This window comes from Petromyzon marinus, chromosome 54 (assembly GCF_048934315.1).
Source record: "Petromyzon marinus isolate PM22_M1 ecotype Great Lakes invasive population chromosome 54, UKy_Petmar_22M1.pri1.0, whole genome shotgun sequence".
NCBI classification, from domain to species: domain Eukaryota; kingdom Metazoa; phylum Chordata; class Hyperoartia; order Petromyzontiformes; family Petromyzontidae; genus Petromyzon; species Petromyzon marinus.
The window spans coordinates 7,612,775-7,629,594 of record NC_133720.1 but is presented as its reverse complement, the minus strand read 5'-3'; the positions used below and the strand labels follow the sequence as shown (position 1 = coordinate 7,629,594).

General features: G+C 55.9%; 1 protein-coding gene across 5 annotated transcripts in view; it reads left to right on the top strand.

Annotated features, from left to right (window-relative positions):
* Window positions 1–16,820, top strand: part of LOC116954182 (zinc finger homeobox protein 3-like) — a 181,687-nt gene that overhangs the window by 109,440 nt on the left and 55,427 nt on the right. Inside the window, exon 1 of one of the 5 annotated variants that reach the window (XM_032974678.2) lies at window positions 8,367–9,762. The exons of the other annotated variants lie outside the window; for them this stretch is intronic. Coding sequence (XP_032830569.2) covers window positions 9,715–9,762 — 48 coding nt within the window. The 5' untranslated portion in view covers window positions 8,367–9,714. Of the gene's footprint in view, window positions 1–8,366; window positions 9,763–16,820 lie in introns of those variants that run through there. 5 annotated transcript variants of the gene reach the window in all.

The window sequence follows — 16,820 nt, the reverse complement described above, 5'->3', positions numbered from 1 at the left end:
GAAAGGATGCGCAAGGCAACGCAACGCGCAGCACAACGCACCAAAGCCAGACATCGGTGTCTGCCGATTCCCGATGGGTATAGATCCCACCGGGAGAGGCGCGCGTGCTGTTCGCGATGTCCGCGCCTGCGTACCTGTGTACGCGCGTGCGTGCGCTCGTAGCCGAGAGCGGTGGCGACGTGGGTTCGAATCCCGCCCCCTATCCCCCCCGGGGCCCCGGCTCACGTCGGTGGGGAGTGATATCTGGGCACCACCTCTTTTCGGGGGGGGAAATAATACAAAAAATTGGCAGCATCCTAGGAAATGACGTTGCATAGCAAGTTCTTCGTCTGTCTTTTCTTTTATTGATTTAAATAGTTCCCAGTTATGTTCCACTTGCGCTGTCGGCAAACCATCTCGTGAGATGAAGATGCAAAAAAAAGAATGGCCATTCACATTGATTCCCACAGCGAGGGATTCGCCACCAAGTGTCTGAGAAACAGCCCTGGAAGATGATGTCATGCAAATTAAAAAAAAATTTGTTTCCCAGTTCAACATCTATCTTGATCCACACTCGGAGCACCCACGTTGCACACGCCCTGATAAAGTGTATGGGCCACGTGACTCAAACCCACGCTGGTAAATTCTCCGTGCCCGGATAATTCTCAATTAATTTAACGTGAAAGTTTTTGTTGTTTTTGGGCAGTCATCGGTGGCAAGGGCTGGAAAAGTTGCAGGTGGGGGTGGGGGTGTCCGAAGACTGGATCAGAATGACCGAGGAATCGAACTCAATCGGGCCCGCAGGTTCATGGCGTCACGGTGGTTATGAGATGTTAACTACTTCGCCTGGTATGCAGGAGATCGTGGGTTCGATCCCGACCCTGATGATGCTTGTATATTTGGAGTTGGCATGTTCTCTCTCTCTCTCTGGTCGTGTAGATTTTTGTCTGGGTCCTCTGGTTTTTCACTCCACGTTTAGAAACCTGCATCTAGATTATTTGGGTGCTATAAATTTCCACGTGATAAGCCGCTTGGTTGAGTGATCATTTGTAATAGCCAGGACACGTCTGAAAAAGAGCGGTACATCTCAGTGGGCCTTACCTGGTAAATTAAAAACCATTGTTTAGTTTAGCGCAGTAGCGGGTGCGTTAATCGCTGCGCCACCGCTCCGCCCCCCCCCCTTCCCCCCCCCCCCCGGCAATCGTTGGATAATGGAAACTAAATTGTTTTTAAGATGACGAAAGGAGAGAGGGGGGGAAAAAAGGTAACAAAATGCACGAATACCTTCCTCTCCTTTGGCCGCCCGGCGCGCGGTCGCATATTTGCGGAGTGAGATACACTGTCCAGCGATCGGGGATTATGCACCTCGCACAGGAATGTCGTTCGCTCTGATGCGCCCTCCTCTACGGGGTTTATGGGTAAGCAAGAAAATCCATGCATGGGGGGGGCTCTTATTTTTTTAAACGTATTCATCATTAGCACACTCATCACAATCATCACAATCATCATCATCATCAGCCGTGATGGGTCCACTGCTGGATGAAGGCCTCCCTCCCCACCAAGCTGCGTTGGTTGCCAGTTGCGGTCCTGCCACGCGACGATGGACCCCCAGCGTCCTGTCAGGCTCATCTTGCCCATAGCGACGTGTCCTGCCCACTACCCGCTTTTTTTGTTCAGAGTCACGACGTCTTAGAAGCGCGTGGGTTCTTCTCCAATTAAACTGAAACTAAGCTATTCTTTTTTTTATTTTATCAGTTAAAGCCCACTGGGCGATTTAGCTGTTTTTTTTCTTCCAGAAGCCACCCGAAGTGGCTTATCACGTGGACATTTACACCAGCCAAAGTACTCTAAACGCGCGATGTCGATTCTCAATGTGGAGGGGAAAAACCTGGAGGACCCCGTGAAAAATCCACGCGACCACGCTTCGTGGCTACAACTGCCACACACCGGGAGGGTGTGGATCGCAAGTCCAGCGCGCCGACCGTCACCCCAACCACGTCGGCCGTGCCCACGTGCTCGTTCGTGCTAAAGCCGTGACGGGAAAATAAGCACCGGCGCCGGAGAGGAGATCACCGCCACCGTGCCCCCCCCCCTCCCCCCCCCAGCGTGAAGTTTCCCTCGCTTTACGCAGTCCTCGCCGCACGTGGGGCACCAACAACGCGCGGGCGTTGGGCGTGCGGCCGTTTAGAGAGTTTGGCTGGCCGCTATAAACGCCTGCGCGATGGTAAGCCGACACTTTTTAGAGCCGTTGTTTGCGATGGCCACGTCCGCTTCTAGAAAAAGAGCTACGCAGCTCAGCGGGGCCCGTTGCTTGGTAAAATTAAAAAAAAATATGTAATGTATATTTTTACGCATGTTGGACTTCCTCCGCACCGTACGTAGCCAATCGTGATAATTGGAGGTGCGGGGGGAGGGCAGTATTTCTAAATGTAGTATATATAAAATATAACATAGGGCGGGCGGGCGGGTGGGTGGGCGGGGGATGGTAGACGTGGGGGGAGGAGGAGGGGGCGGGATGGGCGGTGCGCTGTGGGATGGGAGCGAGAGAGAGACGAGGGGGGTTTCGTGGTGTGTGTAAGGAGGGGCGATTGGGGAGAGGGTGAGTGGAGAGAGAGTGGGGGCGGGGGAGAGTTGGGCTGGATGGGGGATGGAGAGAGCGAGATTGAGGGGCTGGTGATCCGTGTGGTGTGGAGAGGGTGGGTGTGGGCCCAGAGAGACGGACGGAGAGGTGTGATCTGGTCTAAGAGTTGTTGAGGGGGGGAGTTGAAGGAAGGAGGGAGTGATTTGGGGAGGGGGGGAGAGGGGTATGTAGGGGGGGTGGTGAAGGGTGGGAGAAAGGGGGTGATCTGGGGGGGGATTTGGGACAGGGGGGGTAGTGGGGGGGGGGGTTTAGGGGGAGAGGGGGATGTAGGGAGCGGGGAGGTGGGGGGGGGTGAGGACGGGGAGGATCGTCAGTGTGGGGCGATGCAAGTGTGCGTGCCACGTGTCCGCATGGGCATGTTGTTCACTGGCAAAGTTTTCTTGGAGAGGAAGTTTAATTCCAGTCAAATGGAAGATAGCACTCGAAGCAGTTTTTAAATAGTACAACTCGTAGTAGCAATGACAACAACAACAATAATAATAATGATAATCCGAGTCAGCAGCCCCTCATCCAGCCATCGCTGGATCAGGGCCCTCCAGTACACCGTGTCGGTCGCGGCCGGCGTTTGACCGTACTTCACCGCGCTCGTCCGTGCGGGTTGGCGAAGGCGGTAGGTAGCCCAGGATGGGTTCACATTTCACTCACCAGATTCCTCCAGTATGAATAAATATTCTGATTCTAGCCGTGGCCGGGAGTTGTTCGCATGTCACCGGGTTCGTATGGCGCGGCCCGGTAACCTTTTTGCCGCTGCACCATGGTGACGAGATGTTAACCACCTCTGCTGGTATACAGGAATCGTGGGTTCGATCCCAACTCCCACAATGCCTGTACATTTTGACGTTTGCGTGTCTCTCTCCCCATGGTCGCGTGGATTTTTCTCCGGGTCCTCCGGTTTTTCCCTCCACGTTTAGAATCAGCGTCACCACGCGTTTGGGCGTATTTGGCTACGGCTTTCAATACATGTCCACGCGACAATGAGCCATCTCGTTTAGCTATCGTTTGTGACGAGGTCGCTTTTGAATAAAGAGCTATGCAGCTCGGTGGGCCTTGCCCGGTTAAAAATGTTTTTCATTTTAGTTTCATCCGTGCCCTTGAATTGCCTGCGAATGCCCCACCGTGTCTCGAGACTTCTTTACAAGAGGGTCCTGCATGGGGATGTTTGGCCTATTCCCTTTTTATGAAAAAAAACATGAATAGGTTTTACCCTTTCTGGCAATTGAACAGGAGTTGTGTTAAGATGTTCAAACAGCAAATAGAAACCTCTCGCAAGGAATCAAGTTTACTGCATGAACCACGCTTGTTGTGAACATGCAAAGAAACTCGTGGCTCTGATAATACAATGGACATTGTCATTGAAACTGATTGGCCTTCACCAGAGACAGCAGCCTTCTTCAGGCCCTAGTTCTCACCACCAGTGTCAGACAAGAGGACAATGCCAAAAGGCGAACGGTACAAACACAGTGCACCTAGCAGAGCATTTATAGCTTCTTGGGGTGAGCAGCGACAAAAATGGGACCTTTTTTTGCCAGTATCAAAGTGTGAAAAAACACGAATAGGTTTTACCCTTTCTGGCAATCGAACACGAGTTTGATATTTTTTTGCTTGTGGTGTGTAGGCCAAGTGTAAGGCCCCGGAGAAAAACCCATCGCGCTTTCCGTGCGGAGAACACCACTCTCCACATTGACTCACTTGCATCCCCATGTTTTACAGTAGCAGTGAAGGTGGTGTGCGTCTCGTAATCCAGTAGGCGTGCGTGCGTGGTAGTTTAGCGGTTAGCACTACGCTGCGCCACGAACCCGGCGGCCCGAGTTCGAGTCCCGCTCACGGCCAACGCCAGTGCTGATTATCTGAAATAGTACTGGGCCTCCCCTAGGTCGACTCAGCCTCAAATGAGTACCTGGTGCGGTGTGTAAACGTCGCCACTGGCCCACCCACCCTCTGGTGTACCGTGCTGGCCTTCGAAGGTGCTCGCTAACAGCACTTGCCCCAGCAGTCTGTAAGGGGCTGTAAGGATAATCTTTGTCTTTGTGTGTGGCTAGATTTGTGTAACTTTATTGATAACCGGGGCACAAGGTTAGGGTGGGTCTCACTTTGCAGAGCATCTTAGTTTCCAGGCGACACGGTGCATATGATGCAGGACCGTTTCAGACACGGTAATAAATGTGCGTAAACAATTTGTAACAAAGGTGTGTCCGAGGGCTCTAGTCTGGCCTAAATAGTGGCATATTCTGAAGTGGAGATGTTAACTCCGGCTTGCTGAAAATGTACTTAATCGCGGACACGATAGCGAATTCTCCAATTTCTGGACGTGCGTGCGGCAGTTTTGGCGGCCTTGGGTTAGTTCCCGGGAGCGCTTGGCCTCCACCGGGGGCAAGAGCCCCCGGCGAATCTGGAAAGAAGAGCGATCGAGCGTCGTCGTCAGCTCTCTTGAAATTTTCCTCCAGAGCCGCGGCTGGCTCCTACGTACGGTGCGACAACAAAGTTCTACGTCCGCACATACTTTCGAGTGTAAGCAAAACTTTGCCGAAACGCGCGTACGTGAGCACCCCTGCGGCCTAAACCCGTGCCGAACCACGGGTTTAGCGACGATAAACGTCGGCAGGCGTTTTTTTTCTTTTCTTTCTTTCTTTCTCCCCCACTTCCCGGCGATGTGCGTCTCGCAATCATCATTCCTCCCATCCGCTCGGAGACAATTATGACCAATCGTTGATGGGATTCGTTAGCTAATTGCTCTCCCCGAGGTGTAATTACGGAGGCGAGCTCGCGCTCCGCTGCGGGGATAATCGCACGAGACGGTGACGCGGGCGGGCGGGCGGGCGGGCAAACGCGGGCAAACGCGGGCAAACGCGGGCGACGCGGGCATCGGCCTCCGAGGCTGTCGTTACGTCGGCGCCAGCCGGTCGCCAACGGCGCACGTCCGCGCGCCGCGTCTGCTCCGCTCCCGCACGCCAATGTTGGCACTACCCCGCGGAGCCAGCGGTCGGCGTTGATCGCTGCTGCTGCTGCCGCCGCCGCCGCCGCGCGGGGACTTCCCGGGGAGTTTTGGCGGGGAGTGTCGCGCAGGCGCGGTTCGTAGCGACGTCGCTCCACCCCACTTCAAAACTATCACTAGAAGCTGTTTTTTTATTTTACCAGCTCAGGCCCACTGAGCTATATAGCTGTTTTATCAGAAGCGACCTGGCCACACATTATATCCCAATGAGAAGTGGGCTTATTGTGTGGAAATTTAGTGCAGCCAAATTTTCTAAACGCACGTTGATTGTAAACGTGTATTTAGAGTATTTGGAGGAGCCAGAGAAAAATCCACGGGGAGAGAGACGCAAACTCCAAATATACAGCAGCAGGCATCGTCATGGTCGGGATCAAACCCACGACCTCCTGTATACCAGGCGAGGTAGTTAACATCTCCTAGCCACCGTGGTGATGATGAGAGAGAGACACGCAAACCCCAAATATACAGCAGCAGGCGTCATGGTCGGGATCTAACCCACGACCTCCTGTATACCAGGCGAGGTAGTTAACATCTCATAGCCACTGCGGTACCCACTTGACAAGCTTCGCACGCCCGACGCATTTTCGGACCCCTCTGCGTGGAGTTTGGCGCGACGATGCCCGAAGTTTCGCTCCACGTGCCTGCTCTGGTAGCTTCTTCGGGAAGTGGATGATTCATCGTGCGAAATAACCGCTTTTGGCCTCCTCTCTGGCCGAGCGACCCTGGGGGGTGGGAGACGGTGGCATCGTGAAAGCGCACCTCGTCGACTGTCTGAATTTCGTCGTCTCTAACGTTTTCCGACGTCAGCCCTTGCCCTCCCTCCCTGCCTGCCTCCCATATCTCCCTCCCTAATCCTACGTGCTAATCCCGCACGCACCGTCAACACCTCGGGGGTGGGGGGGGGGGGAGTGGCGGTGGCGGGTGGCCTGGGCGGAGCGGGGGGAGGAAGGGGACCGATTCGTTGCCGTCATAGCGGGGAAAGACTCGGGAGCGTGGAAGTTCAGTACGGCGACAGCTCACGTTGCAACCGGTGTATTTGCACCACGCTTTGCCACAACCACCACCCCCCCTCCCGGCTCCCGCAGCCTGCGACAAGCCAATTATCGTGCGCGGTGGTCACTCATCCAAGCGCTAATCCAGGCCCAAGCCCTGCTTGGCTTAAGGTAAGGAGTTGGGGAGCTGTGGAGAAACGGGCGGCTTGGTGGTGTCCCTTGGACGCCCGCGTCGCCGGCCCCGTCGTCACCACTCGTTCATCGCCGCGTGGACTCCTACTGGGGACACCGATCGCATAATGAGTGTCCCCCCGCCCTCCCTGTACGACATTATAAGCTAAACGGAGTTGACCCTGGTTACTACTCGGATGGGGAGATTGCCTCGGTATGCCACAGTTCATGGATTCTTGAATCCGTCCGTGTGGAACTTTTGTAAGCCTTGCTGTGCTTGAGGACTCCAGTGTTCCCCCAGTTGCTCGGTTGGTTGTGGACTCCCGCTAGCTGCCAGGAGATGGCGGCGCAGCAATGGATTTGTTCCACGGATGGATTTGCCCCGACTGCTGAGTCTTGCCCGTGTGTCGAGGCCACCGCCGTCGAGCTCTGAGCGGTTCTCCCCTCGTGCGCGTGCGGCGTTGTCTCCACGTTCTCCCGTTGTTCTCCCTCCCACGCGACGCCAAACTCTCACTCGTGGAATTGGCCAAACATCCCGACGTAGCGGCAACCTCGTGATTCGGTGAGGCCGTCACTATTACACAAACGGGTTGCATTATATCACCGCTCCCAGCCATAGGAATGTGGAACTTCCACCCATGGCTCGGCGCAGCCAATGGAGAGGAGCGCCGACCCACGGTTGTCTAAGTTGGCAGACATTCTGATGATTCAATCTTGATTTGAAGCTTTCGTGACTGCAGGAATCCACAATCTTTGGTTCTTTCGGTAAAGTCACGTGGGTAGAAAATTAATAGATCACGACGTTTCGATCGCAACACAAACTAATAGGTCACGATCGAAACGTTGTGATCTATTAATTTCCTATCTACGTGACTTTACCGAAAGAACCAAAGAGTTGGGATTCTGATGATTAACAACAATAAAAAATCAGTAGGTGATGGATGAGTGAGTGGGTGGGTGGGTGGGTGAATGGGTGAGTAAACGAGCGAGTAGGTGGGTGGGTGAGTGAGCAAGTGTGTGAGTGGGTGGGTGTGTAAGTAAGTGAGCAGGTGGATGGGTGGGTGGGTGCGTGAGTGGGTGAGTAGGTGGGTGAGTGGGTGAGTGAGCAGGTGGGTGAGTGGGTGAGTGAGCAGGTGGACCACCAAACCCAGGCAGTCAGCACTCACTTGGGCCACGAAAGCGGTGCACTTCACTGGAATGAAGTTCAGCACAACGCCGGTACCACATCTGGGTCCAAATCGATTCCTGCCACCTGAGCACAGATACCCAAGTCCGCGACTGTCCGTGTCAAACCCCAGACAGGTGGCCAACCCCCAGGTGTTTGCGGATGGGGTCGAGGATCGAGCGGAGGTGGGGGGAGCGGTGGGATGGGAAGCTCCCTCCCCCACCCCCCTACCACCGGGGTCGTCGCGGCTCCCACGCGGCTGGGATGTGCGCGGCGTCCCGGCGGCGGACTCTGCCGTGCGGTGCAGGTGGCACATTTCACACACGGCGCTGGAATTTCGTGGGGTCAGGTCGATGTGTGACTCTAGAAAACGGGGGGGGGGGGGGTGGCGGGAGGGGGGGGGTACCGTGATCGACGGTGTTAGTGGCTCGCGCTCGTGTGTAGGTGGGGTGTGTGCGTGCGGTGCGAGTGCGCGCGCTTTCATGTGTGCGGTGTGTGTGTTAGCGCGGTGTTGGCCACCCATCCCCTCCTGTGCCGTGCCGACCTTCATAGGTGCTCGCTAACATTACTTGCCCCAAGAGTCTGTTGACGGCTATACGGTGATCTTTATCTTTGGGTATCACACACACACGGGATCTCACGTCTCCCTTAAATGATTCAAATTGTTAGATGCAAAATATAATTGTAAGGTTTATAGCAATTTGCATAGAGCTCTCGTCACAGCAAAAAAACACTTTGTACTCATCGATTGACACGGCAGGGGTTTTTTTTATTTTCATGTCATCTGTCAGCGTAAACCACAAAACATGCAATTTGTGTGCAAGGGAAGGCCCTGACACGCACACACAAAGACAGATGCCCCCATGTAGCCTTTAAGCAGGCTGTTGGGCCAAGCGCTGTTGGCGAGTATCAACCTTCGAAGGCCGGCACGAGGGGGGTGCTGTGGCCGGCACCGTGCCCCGGGGCCGCCTTTGTCTCCCCAGTTCTGACGTTTACGCACCGCACCAGGTCCTCGCCGGGGTTCACAGGGCAATGTGCTCATCATCACTGCACGACCGGTCCCTCCCAACAGGCACGCACGTGGAGACAAATAATCCCCCGTGTACAGCCTTTAACAAACTGTTGGGGCAAGCGCTGTTAGCGAGCACCTATTAAGACCAACACGGCACGCAAACGCGGTGGGTGGCCGGCACCACTCCTGACCGCCTTCGTCTCCCCAATGCTGATGTTTTTCACACCGCGCCAGGTACTCATTTGCGGCTGAGTCGACCTAGGTGGGGTCCTAAGAAACGGTTCAAATATTCAGCGATGTTTGTTGGCCGCTGGCAGGAATCGAACTCGGGTCGTCGCGTTTCGAAGCGCGCCCGCATGCAGTCTCTCGTGGCTTGCGATACTTTGCGGGTGTTACACCCTCGGACCGGGATGAGGAATCGGTGAGTAGTAGCGATCCGTGAGCCCGCTCACGCCCCATCCCCTTAGGTTCGGCGAGGCGAGCGGCGGTGACCATCGGCGACGCCGTGGGCGGCCGGGAGAAGCAGGGGACGCGTGGTGTGCCCCTGGCTCCCGAGCCGCCTACAATTTTAATATCGCTGCCTGTTTCACATTCGGTGGATTTGCCGTGGGCGTAGCGCGTGCGTGAGTGCGTGAGCGCGTGAGTGCGTGCGGTTTTTTTTTTTTACACCTCTCCCGGAAAGAAAAAAAAAATTCGGCTCGTCACATACACGCTGGTCGGACATCGCGGGAGGAGGAGGACGGAGCATCCGCAGCAGCGGCCATGCTTACCCTGTCGGCTCAGAATTCGGATCCGTTGGACGAGCTCAAGGTAAAACCCCGTGGCTAATCTGCTTCGCCGCGAGCGCGACCAGCGGCGCGGTGTTTTGCTTGGCGGTGGCGAGGCCCCGGTGTTGTGAAACCGTGGGGAGGGGGAGGGGGGGGCCCCCTCATCTCTCCGTAGCCACCTTGTCATTTTTTTCGTGCGTGCGTGCGAGCGAGCGGAGCGGCGCGTAGAGGCATTGCCGTGTTCCCCTGCGGCCGCCACCGCCTGTCCGTGATGGGGTTTTTTTTTTTTGGGCCGCGAAGGGTGGACGGGAGGGAGCGTGTGCTCGGGCAGGGACGGGGGGGAGGTGGGGGGAGGGATTTTGAGGGAGGGAGCAAGGCAAGGGAGGAGGGAGGACACCGGCGAGATGGGGTTTATATATCGGCTGTGCATTGGAGAGGGAGGTGGGGAACTGGAGAATTGGGGGGGAGCGGGGTGGGGGCAGGCAGGAGGGGAGGGTGGCAATGGAGGTGAGGCGCTGGGAGTAAACGAGGCGCAGGTGGGCAGGTGGCAGTTGTACGAGTTGGGGAGGGGGGGGGTTAAAGATGCAGGATGTAATAAATAATAAATCGTAAAAAGCCCGAGTTAATTAAACCAAAAAAGCTTAAGGGACTGTGTGTTGGCAGCGCTGTGTTTACGCTCGCAGACCAAATAAACACCCATTGATGAGGTGCTCATATCCTGTTTAAATCGGGGCCAGCGGTGGTAATTCCACATTCCCATGGTGGGGTGGGGGGGAGGGGCCCAGTCTATCCATAGGACAGCCGCTGTTGGCTTTCCCACAAAGTGGTGCTTATTTTTTTTTACCAACCCCAGAGGAATTATGATGGGCTGAGTTTTAACCCCACCACTCAGGATTTTGAACTCGCAACCATCCGAGTGTGATCCACTCGCTCTGGCCGCCGTGAGCGCTTATTTCATATGTGAGCCAGCCGGCCCTTTTTGGGGCAATCGACCGCTTTTTCATTCCCGAACACTCGAAGGGCATTTCTCCGAAGATCTTTCACGAGCCCTGCTCTCTTGCCACCTTCCTCTGTCGTATGCCAGCGGTAACCATGACGGTTGGGCCAGGTTGGGTTATTGGTTTTTCTTCCAGTTTACAGGAACAAGAAGGGTGGCGGGGGCGGGCGGGCGGGCGGGCGGGGGGTTTGAAATTACTGCCGCTGAAATAGTCTTGCCGGAGCCCTGTGGCAGCACAGCGGCTGTCACACCGTGCCTGCTCGGAGCTGCCGCAGCGGTGAAATTGGCTCGTGCGCGCGCGTGCACGCACGTGTGTGCGCGTGTGGGCGTGCGTGTGTGCGCATGCCAGTTTTTTTTTTTTTGAGACCCTGCGAAATGGTTTCATCCTCGGGTCCGTCCAAGCCGTGGACGCGAACAAAAACCGCTCGCGACCTTGGCCACCGGGTCCGAATCGGCCGGTTCGCCCTGCCGGCTTCTCGGAAGCTGAGCAGGCTTCGAGGGCCGGGTCAGTCAGGGGTCAGAACTCGCCTCGGGGGATGCCAGGCGCGTTTGCCCGGTTTTCAGGGCGACGAGGCGGCGCGCGGTAGGTGGACGCTCGTGCAGTCGAGCAGCAGGGATTCTCGAAGGCTGTGTCTGCGGGGAGATTTGAGTGCCACCGCCACCGCCGCTTGCGTGCAACCGTGGGTTTTGGTTGATGCCGGTGTCTCCGGTTTTCTCCCGCACGACGCCAAACTCTCATCCGTGATATTCGTGGCAAAAAAAAACCCCCATCGAAACGTACCAGGGGATCTCCTCCCCCCCCCCTCTCGTGGTCTCGACTCTCCGCCATGCTTTCCCGCGTTAAAGGGCGTTATTAGTTTGAATCTTGCGATCGCTCATATTGTCAATTTTTGTGCTTGCGTTAGCCTGCACCTCTGGCGCATTCTGTTCCGTTGCTACCTGTTCCTCCGTACGGATCACTTTGATGTTGTTGTTCCTCTTCTGTGCTGATAGCACCATGGACCCCCCACCCCCCGCAACTGGCTACATGAGATTTTCCGTATAACAAATAATGATTGATTGATAGGGGGCAGTTGAGAGAGAGTTTGGAATTTATCCGAACAGCTGAGCCAAATACTGAAAAAGCAAACATGACAGTGTGTGTGTGTAAAATAAGAACGTTTTCAATGAGAGCACAGCACTTGCACAGTGCAAATTACAGAAACGTGGGCGTCGACGCACCTCCAATTAGCACGGTCGGCTGCGCACGTTTCGAAAGCGGTTCTGCTTACAAACGCACATGCGACAATGTAAAAGCCGCGTCAACAAAGTCTCGGGTTTTCAGCGATCCTTTTGCGGATGAACGAAAGGGCGTCATCCTTCCGGGTCGGGCTGCCTGTCGAGCGTCTCTGCGGTCGTCTTCAGGAGTTGCGTTGTTTGAGATGCCCGCGGTAGCGCGTGTGGAACGCCCCGGCGAGAGGAGGTGCGTTCAACACACTCCGATTGCAAGCGGCCGCGGAATCTCGCACGGTAAAAGGGGGTCACCCGTGGGCTGCGCGCGGGTGACCGCGTCCCGCCGCCGTGCCCCGCGTTACCGTTGTCCCGGAGAGTGGGGCCCTTGGAGCCGGAAGACACGGCGAGAGAGGGGGGGGGGGCGATCGTGCCGGAACATGCAGCAGGTGAGGAAGTTCTTCCGCCAGTTAACGAGAGGTGGGGCGATGCCTCGGTAGACTATCGTCCAGCCCAGCAAGGGTGTGCCCCGAGGGCTGGGGCGGGCGGGCGGGCGGGCGGGCGGGAGACGATGTCCAACGTTTCCGCTCCGCGTTCGCGGGAAGCGTCTTTCTCAAACGAGGTGGAACTCGAAATGAAGCGGCCCCCGGCGCGCGGACTGAAACGTCGAGGACGGCGGCGACGGTGGTGCCGTCGCGGGAGCAATTCCGGCGAGTCTTGGCGACGCTCGCACGCAAATCAATTTGCGCTCAGTTTGACGGGCGGGCGCGTAATCTTTATGAATATGACGCGATTTAGGGGCTTAGTGTGCAATCACTGCCGTATTGACCCCCCCCCCCCTCGCCTCCCATGCAAAGCCAGATTTAAAGCGCTTTAAGATTAAGGTCAAATTTGCAGAGGGGAAGGAGACGATGGGATGGAGGAGGGCGGCTCGGAGGCAGGAGGCGCGGGAGCGATGGAGGGACCCGTGGCCGTTGTTGCAACGCGGGCCAGGTGTCGCGCTGAGGCCCAGCGCTGAACCACAGCGAACAACAACCAAAAGTCCGAATTTTACAAATAATTAAATCTGAGAGAGACGATTATCACCGCAGAGGTGCGTGTGTGTGTGCTCTCTTAGTGTGCTGCGCAACGAACTCGGTGACCAGAGTTCGATGCCCGCTCGTGGCCAACACCAGTGATGACAGCAGCCTCAAATGAGTACCTGGTGCGGTGTGAAAAACATCGCCACTGGGGAGACAAAGGCGGCCGGGCGTGGTTGCTGACCAACCACGCCCCTCGTGTGCTGTGCCAGCCTTCATAGGTGCTCGTAAACAGCACTTGCCCCCAACAGTCTGTTAAGGCTATGCTCGGGATTTTGTCTTTATCTTTCTGTGTCTTTGTGAGGAGCGGTAGTGTAGCGGTTAGCGCGCTGCGCTACGAACCTGGCAACCCGAGTTCGATTCCAGCTCATGGCCTCATGGCCAACACCAGTGACGATTATCTGAACCGGTCCTGGGCCTCCCCTAGGTCGACTTAGCCTCAAATGAGTACCTGGTGTGGTGTGTAATCATCGCTACTGGGGCGACGAAGGCAACTCTGGCGTGGTGTTTTTGCCACCCACCCTCTGATGTACCGTGCCGGCCTTCGTAGGTGCTGACGAACATCACTTGCCCCAGCACTCTGTAAGAGGTTGTAAGGAGAATCTTTGTGCGTGGCCATATTTGTGTAACTTTATTCGCCACAAATGAGCACTTGGCACGGTGTGAAAAAACATTTCCAGTGGGGAGACAAAGGCGGTCGGGCGTGGTGCTGGCCACCCCGCCCCCTCGTGGTTCTGTTCAGGCCTTCATTGGTGCTAACAGTACTTGCCCCCACAGTCTGCTAAGGCTATACAGGGGGGCCGGGGGATCTTTGTCTTTGCTCACAGCACTTGCCCCCACACACACGTCTTTTAAGGCTATAGAGGTGGGGGATTGGATCGTTGTCTTTGTTTCGTGTGTCTTTGGATTAGTGGGCAATTGTATCCGAGCCAGTCATGGAGGGGGGGGGGGCCCTTTCTCGTTGGTTGTCCGACGCGACCATAGCTTAGTAAGTCATGCAGCGTGTAAACATCAGCGCGGGCAGGCGCTGGGTGTTGGCCAAACCACCCCATCGTGCGTGCCGTGCCGGCCTTCCTAGCTGCTCACTAACCCCACTTGCCCCAACAGTCAATTAAACGCTAAGAGGTGGCGGGCCCTTTGTGCGTGTGTGCGAGAACCTTCATGGACACGATGTCTATGTAGGCTACACGTGCCCCCCCCCCCCCCCCCCCCCCGACCATCATCTATGTATAGGCTACGTGGGAGATCTTTGTCTTTGCACGACGGGGTGGGTTAGAGGCTGTGTCGTGGCTGTGGCGGGGGGGGGGGCATGGGGGGGGAGGGGGGTACGAGCAGGGGGGGGAGAGATGGACAAGAAGAGGGGGGCAAAAAAGAGATTCAGATTTGCGGTCACTCAGTCCGTCTCCATCACTTAGTTGACGCGTCGCTGTGCGCTCGCCCGGGCGCCTCGCGGGGCCCCCCTCCCCCCCGCATCCGCCGCCTCTCCCCAGCCGTCTTCCAAAGTTTGAAAGGGGGGGGGAGGGCGGTGAGGGGGGGGGGGGGCCTTTCGCGCCACCGTCCCATTTGTGCCTGGCACGTCACCCGCTGCCCGTCCGCGGCGGCTGGCTCGTCGCCCTCCGTGTTGGATTGGTGGAGGAGAGCGTGGTCGCCAGGGGGCCCGCGGTCGGGGTCGAGGGGGTTTGGTTTGTTTGGGTTTAGTTTGGTTGGGTTTTGGGTTTGGTTATGGTTGGGTTTGGTTTGGGTTTGGTTATGGTTGTCTTTGGTTGGGTTTTGGTTTGTTTGGCTTTGGTTGGGTTGGGTTGGCTTTGGTTGGGTTTTGGTTTGTTTGGCTTTGGTTGCGTTGGCTTTGGTTGGGTTTTGGTTTGTTTGGCTTTGGTTGGGTTGGCTTTGGTTGGGTTGGCTTTGGTTTGTTTGGCTTTGGTTGGGTTTTGGTTTGGTTGGTTGGGTTGGCTTTGGTTGGGTTTTGGTTTGTTTGGGTTGGGTTGGGTTCGTGCCGTTGCTCAGCGCCGATGAGATGGTTTCCACCGTTGACGCCAATGCCCGCGCTCTCGCCAAAGTTGGGAGCAGTTCGGACGAGCCGTTCCTTCATTGAATGATTGGCTCCTTTTGTTCGTTAATTAATTCATCTATTGTGAGATGTGGTCTATCCGCTGCTGGATGAAGGCCGCTCCCTTCCCTCTCCCCGTCATGCCGTCACCATCATTCTGCAATGCCCACGACTCGCTTCGACCGTGCACTTGAGCCGATCTCATCGCTGTACTGTGGAAGCTGGATATAAGCACGCATTTATGTGAGCGCGGTTCTGATATGAGCAACAGGTCCTTGCATTGCGGTGGTGGAAGGTGAAGGGCAACTTCTGATACAAGCACACTTGGGATATAAGCACACAGATGGCCTCTCTTCACACAGCTGTCCTCGTTGTATCTGGTATCTGCTGCGTATCGTACGTCTGACACATTCGGCTGTCTTCACTCTGGCAGTCTGAGTTCAATTCTCGCCCCCAGTTTATTTATTTTACCAGGTAAGGCCCACTGAACTATGCGGCTCTTTTTCAGAAGTCACCTGGCCACAAATGATAGCTCAACGAAGCGGCTTACCATCGCGTGGAAATGTATAGCAGCTAAATACACTTAAACGCGTGGTGATTTCCATTCTCAATGTGGATGGAAAAACAGGAGGACCTGGAGAAAAATCCACGCGACCACGGGGAGAGACAGAGAGACGCGCAAACTCCAAATATACACCAGCAGGTGTCATGGTCGGGATCGAACCCACGACCTCCCGTACACCAGGTGAGGTAGTTAACATCTCCGACGCACCGTGATGATGAGATAGAGAAAGAGAACGCGCAAACTCCAAATATCCAGCAGCCATCGGCGTCTGGATCAAGCCCCACGGCCTCCTCTATACCCGGTGAGGCAGTTAAAATCTCGCCACCGCGGCGCCCTTCAAAAACCTCGGCAGGAGCCTCCTCATCACCGAGTCTCGAGACTCTGTTCGGCTTTCCTGTGTGAACAAGCGTCGTCGTAGTAGTCATAATAATGAGCCACTTAGTCATTACACCGTAACGTGGGGGGGGTGGTGGGGTGGGAAGGTGACACGAGATTGTTCACTAATTGGATCTCGTCTTATCTCTGATGGACTTACAGACGGACACTCATCCCCCCCATCCATCGCTCCCCGCGTCGCTAATTGAAATGTTAATTAGGCTTCTCGATCCGCGCGACAGGAAACCCGAGACAATTGCTGCTTTGACCCTCGCACGCAGGGGCGGTGTTGCCTTGACGGCGGTGATGATGATGATGGTAGTGGAAAAGTATGATTCTTATTTTTAATGTTGCAATTGGTTGTGGTGGTTGTGGCGGCGGTGGTTGTAGTGGTGGTGGTAACGGTGGTGGTTGTAACGGTGGTTGTGTTGGTAACGGTGGTTGTAGTGGTGGTGGCCGTAGTGGCGGTGGTTGTAGTGGTGGTGGTTGTAGTGGTGGTGGTTGTAGTGGTTGTAGTGGTGGTTGTAACGGTGATTGTCGTGGTGGTGGTAACGGTTGTGGTAACGGTGGTTGTGGTGGTAATGGTGGTTGTAGTGGTCGTGGTAGTGGTAACGGGGGTTGTAGTTGTGGTGGTTGTAGTGGTGGTGGTAAGTTGGCACAGTAGGGGGCACAGGTGGTGCATCAGCCAGTCATCTCAGTCAGTCGACCCGTGGCACCTGCCGGGTCTGCCCCGTGACCTCCTGCCAGCGGGCGTTTGACACTTCATGTGGCCTCAAGGTGCACCTAGCCTGGCACAAGCGTCGTGGTGACGTCACCGCCACTGAGTGGC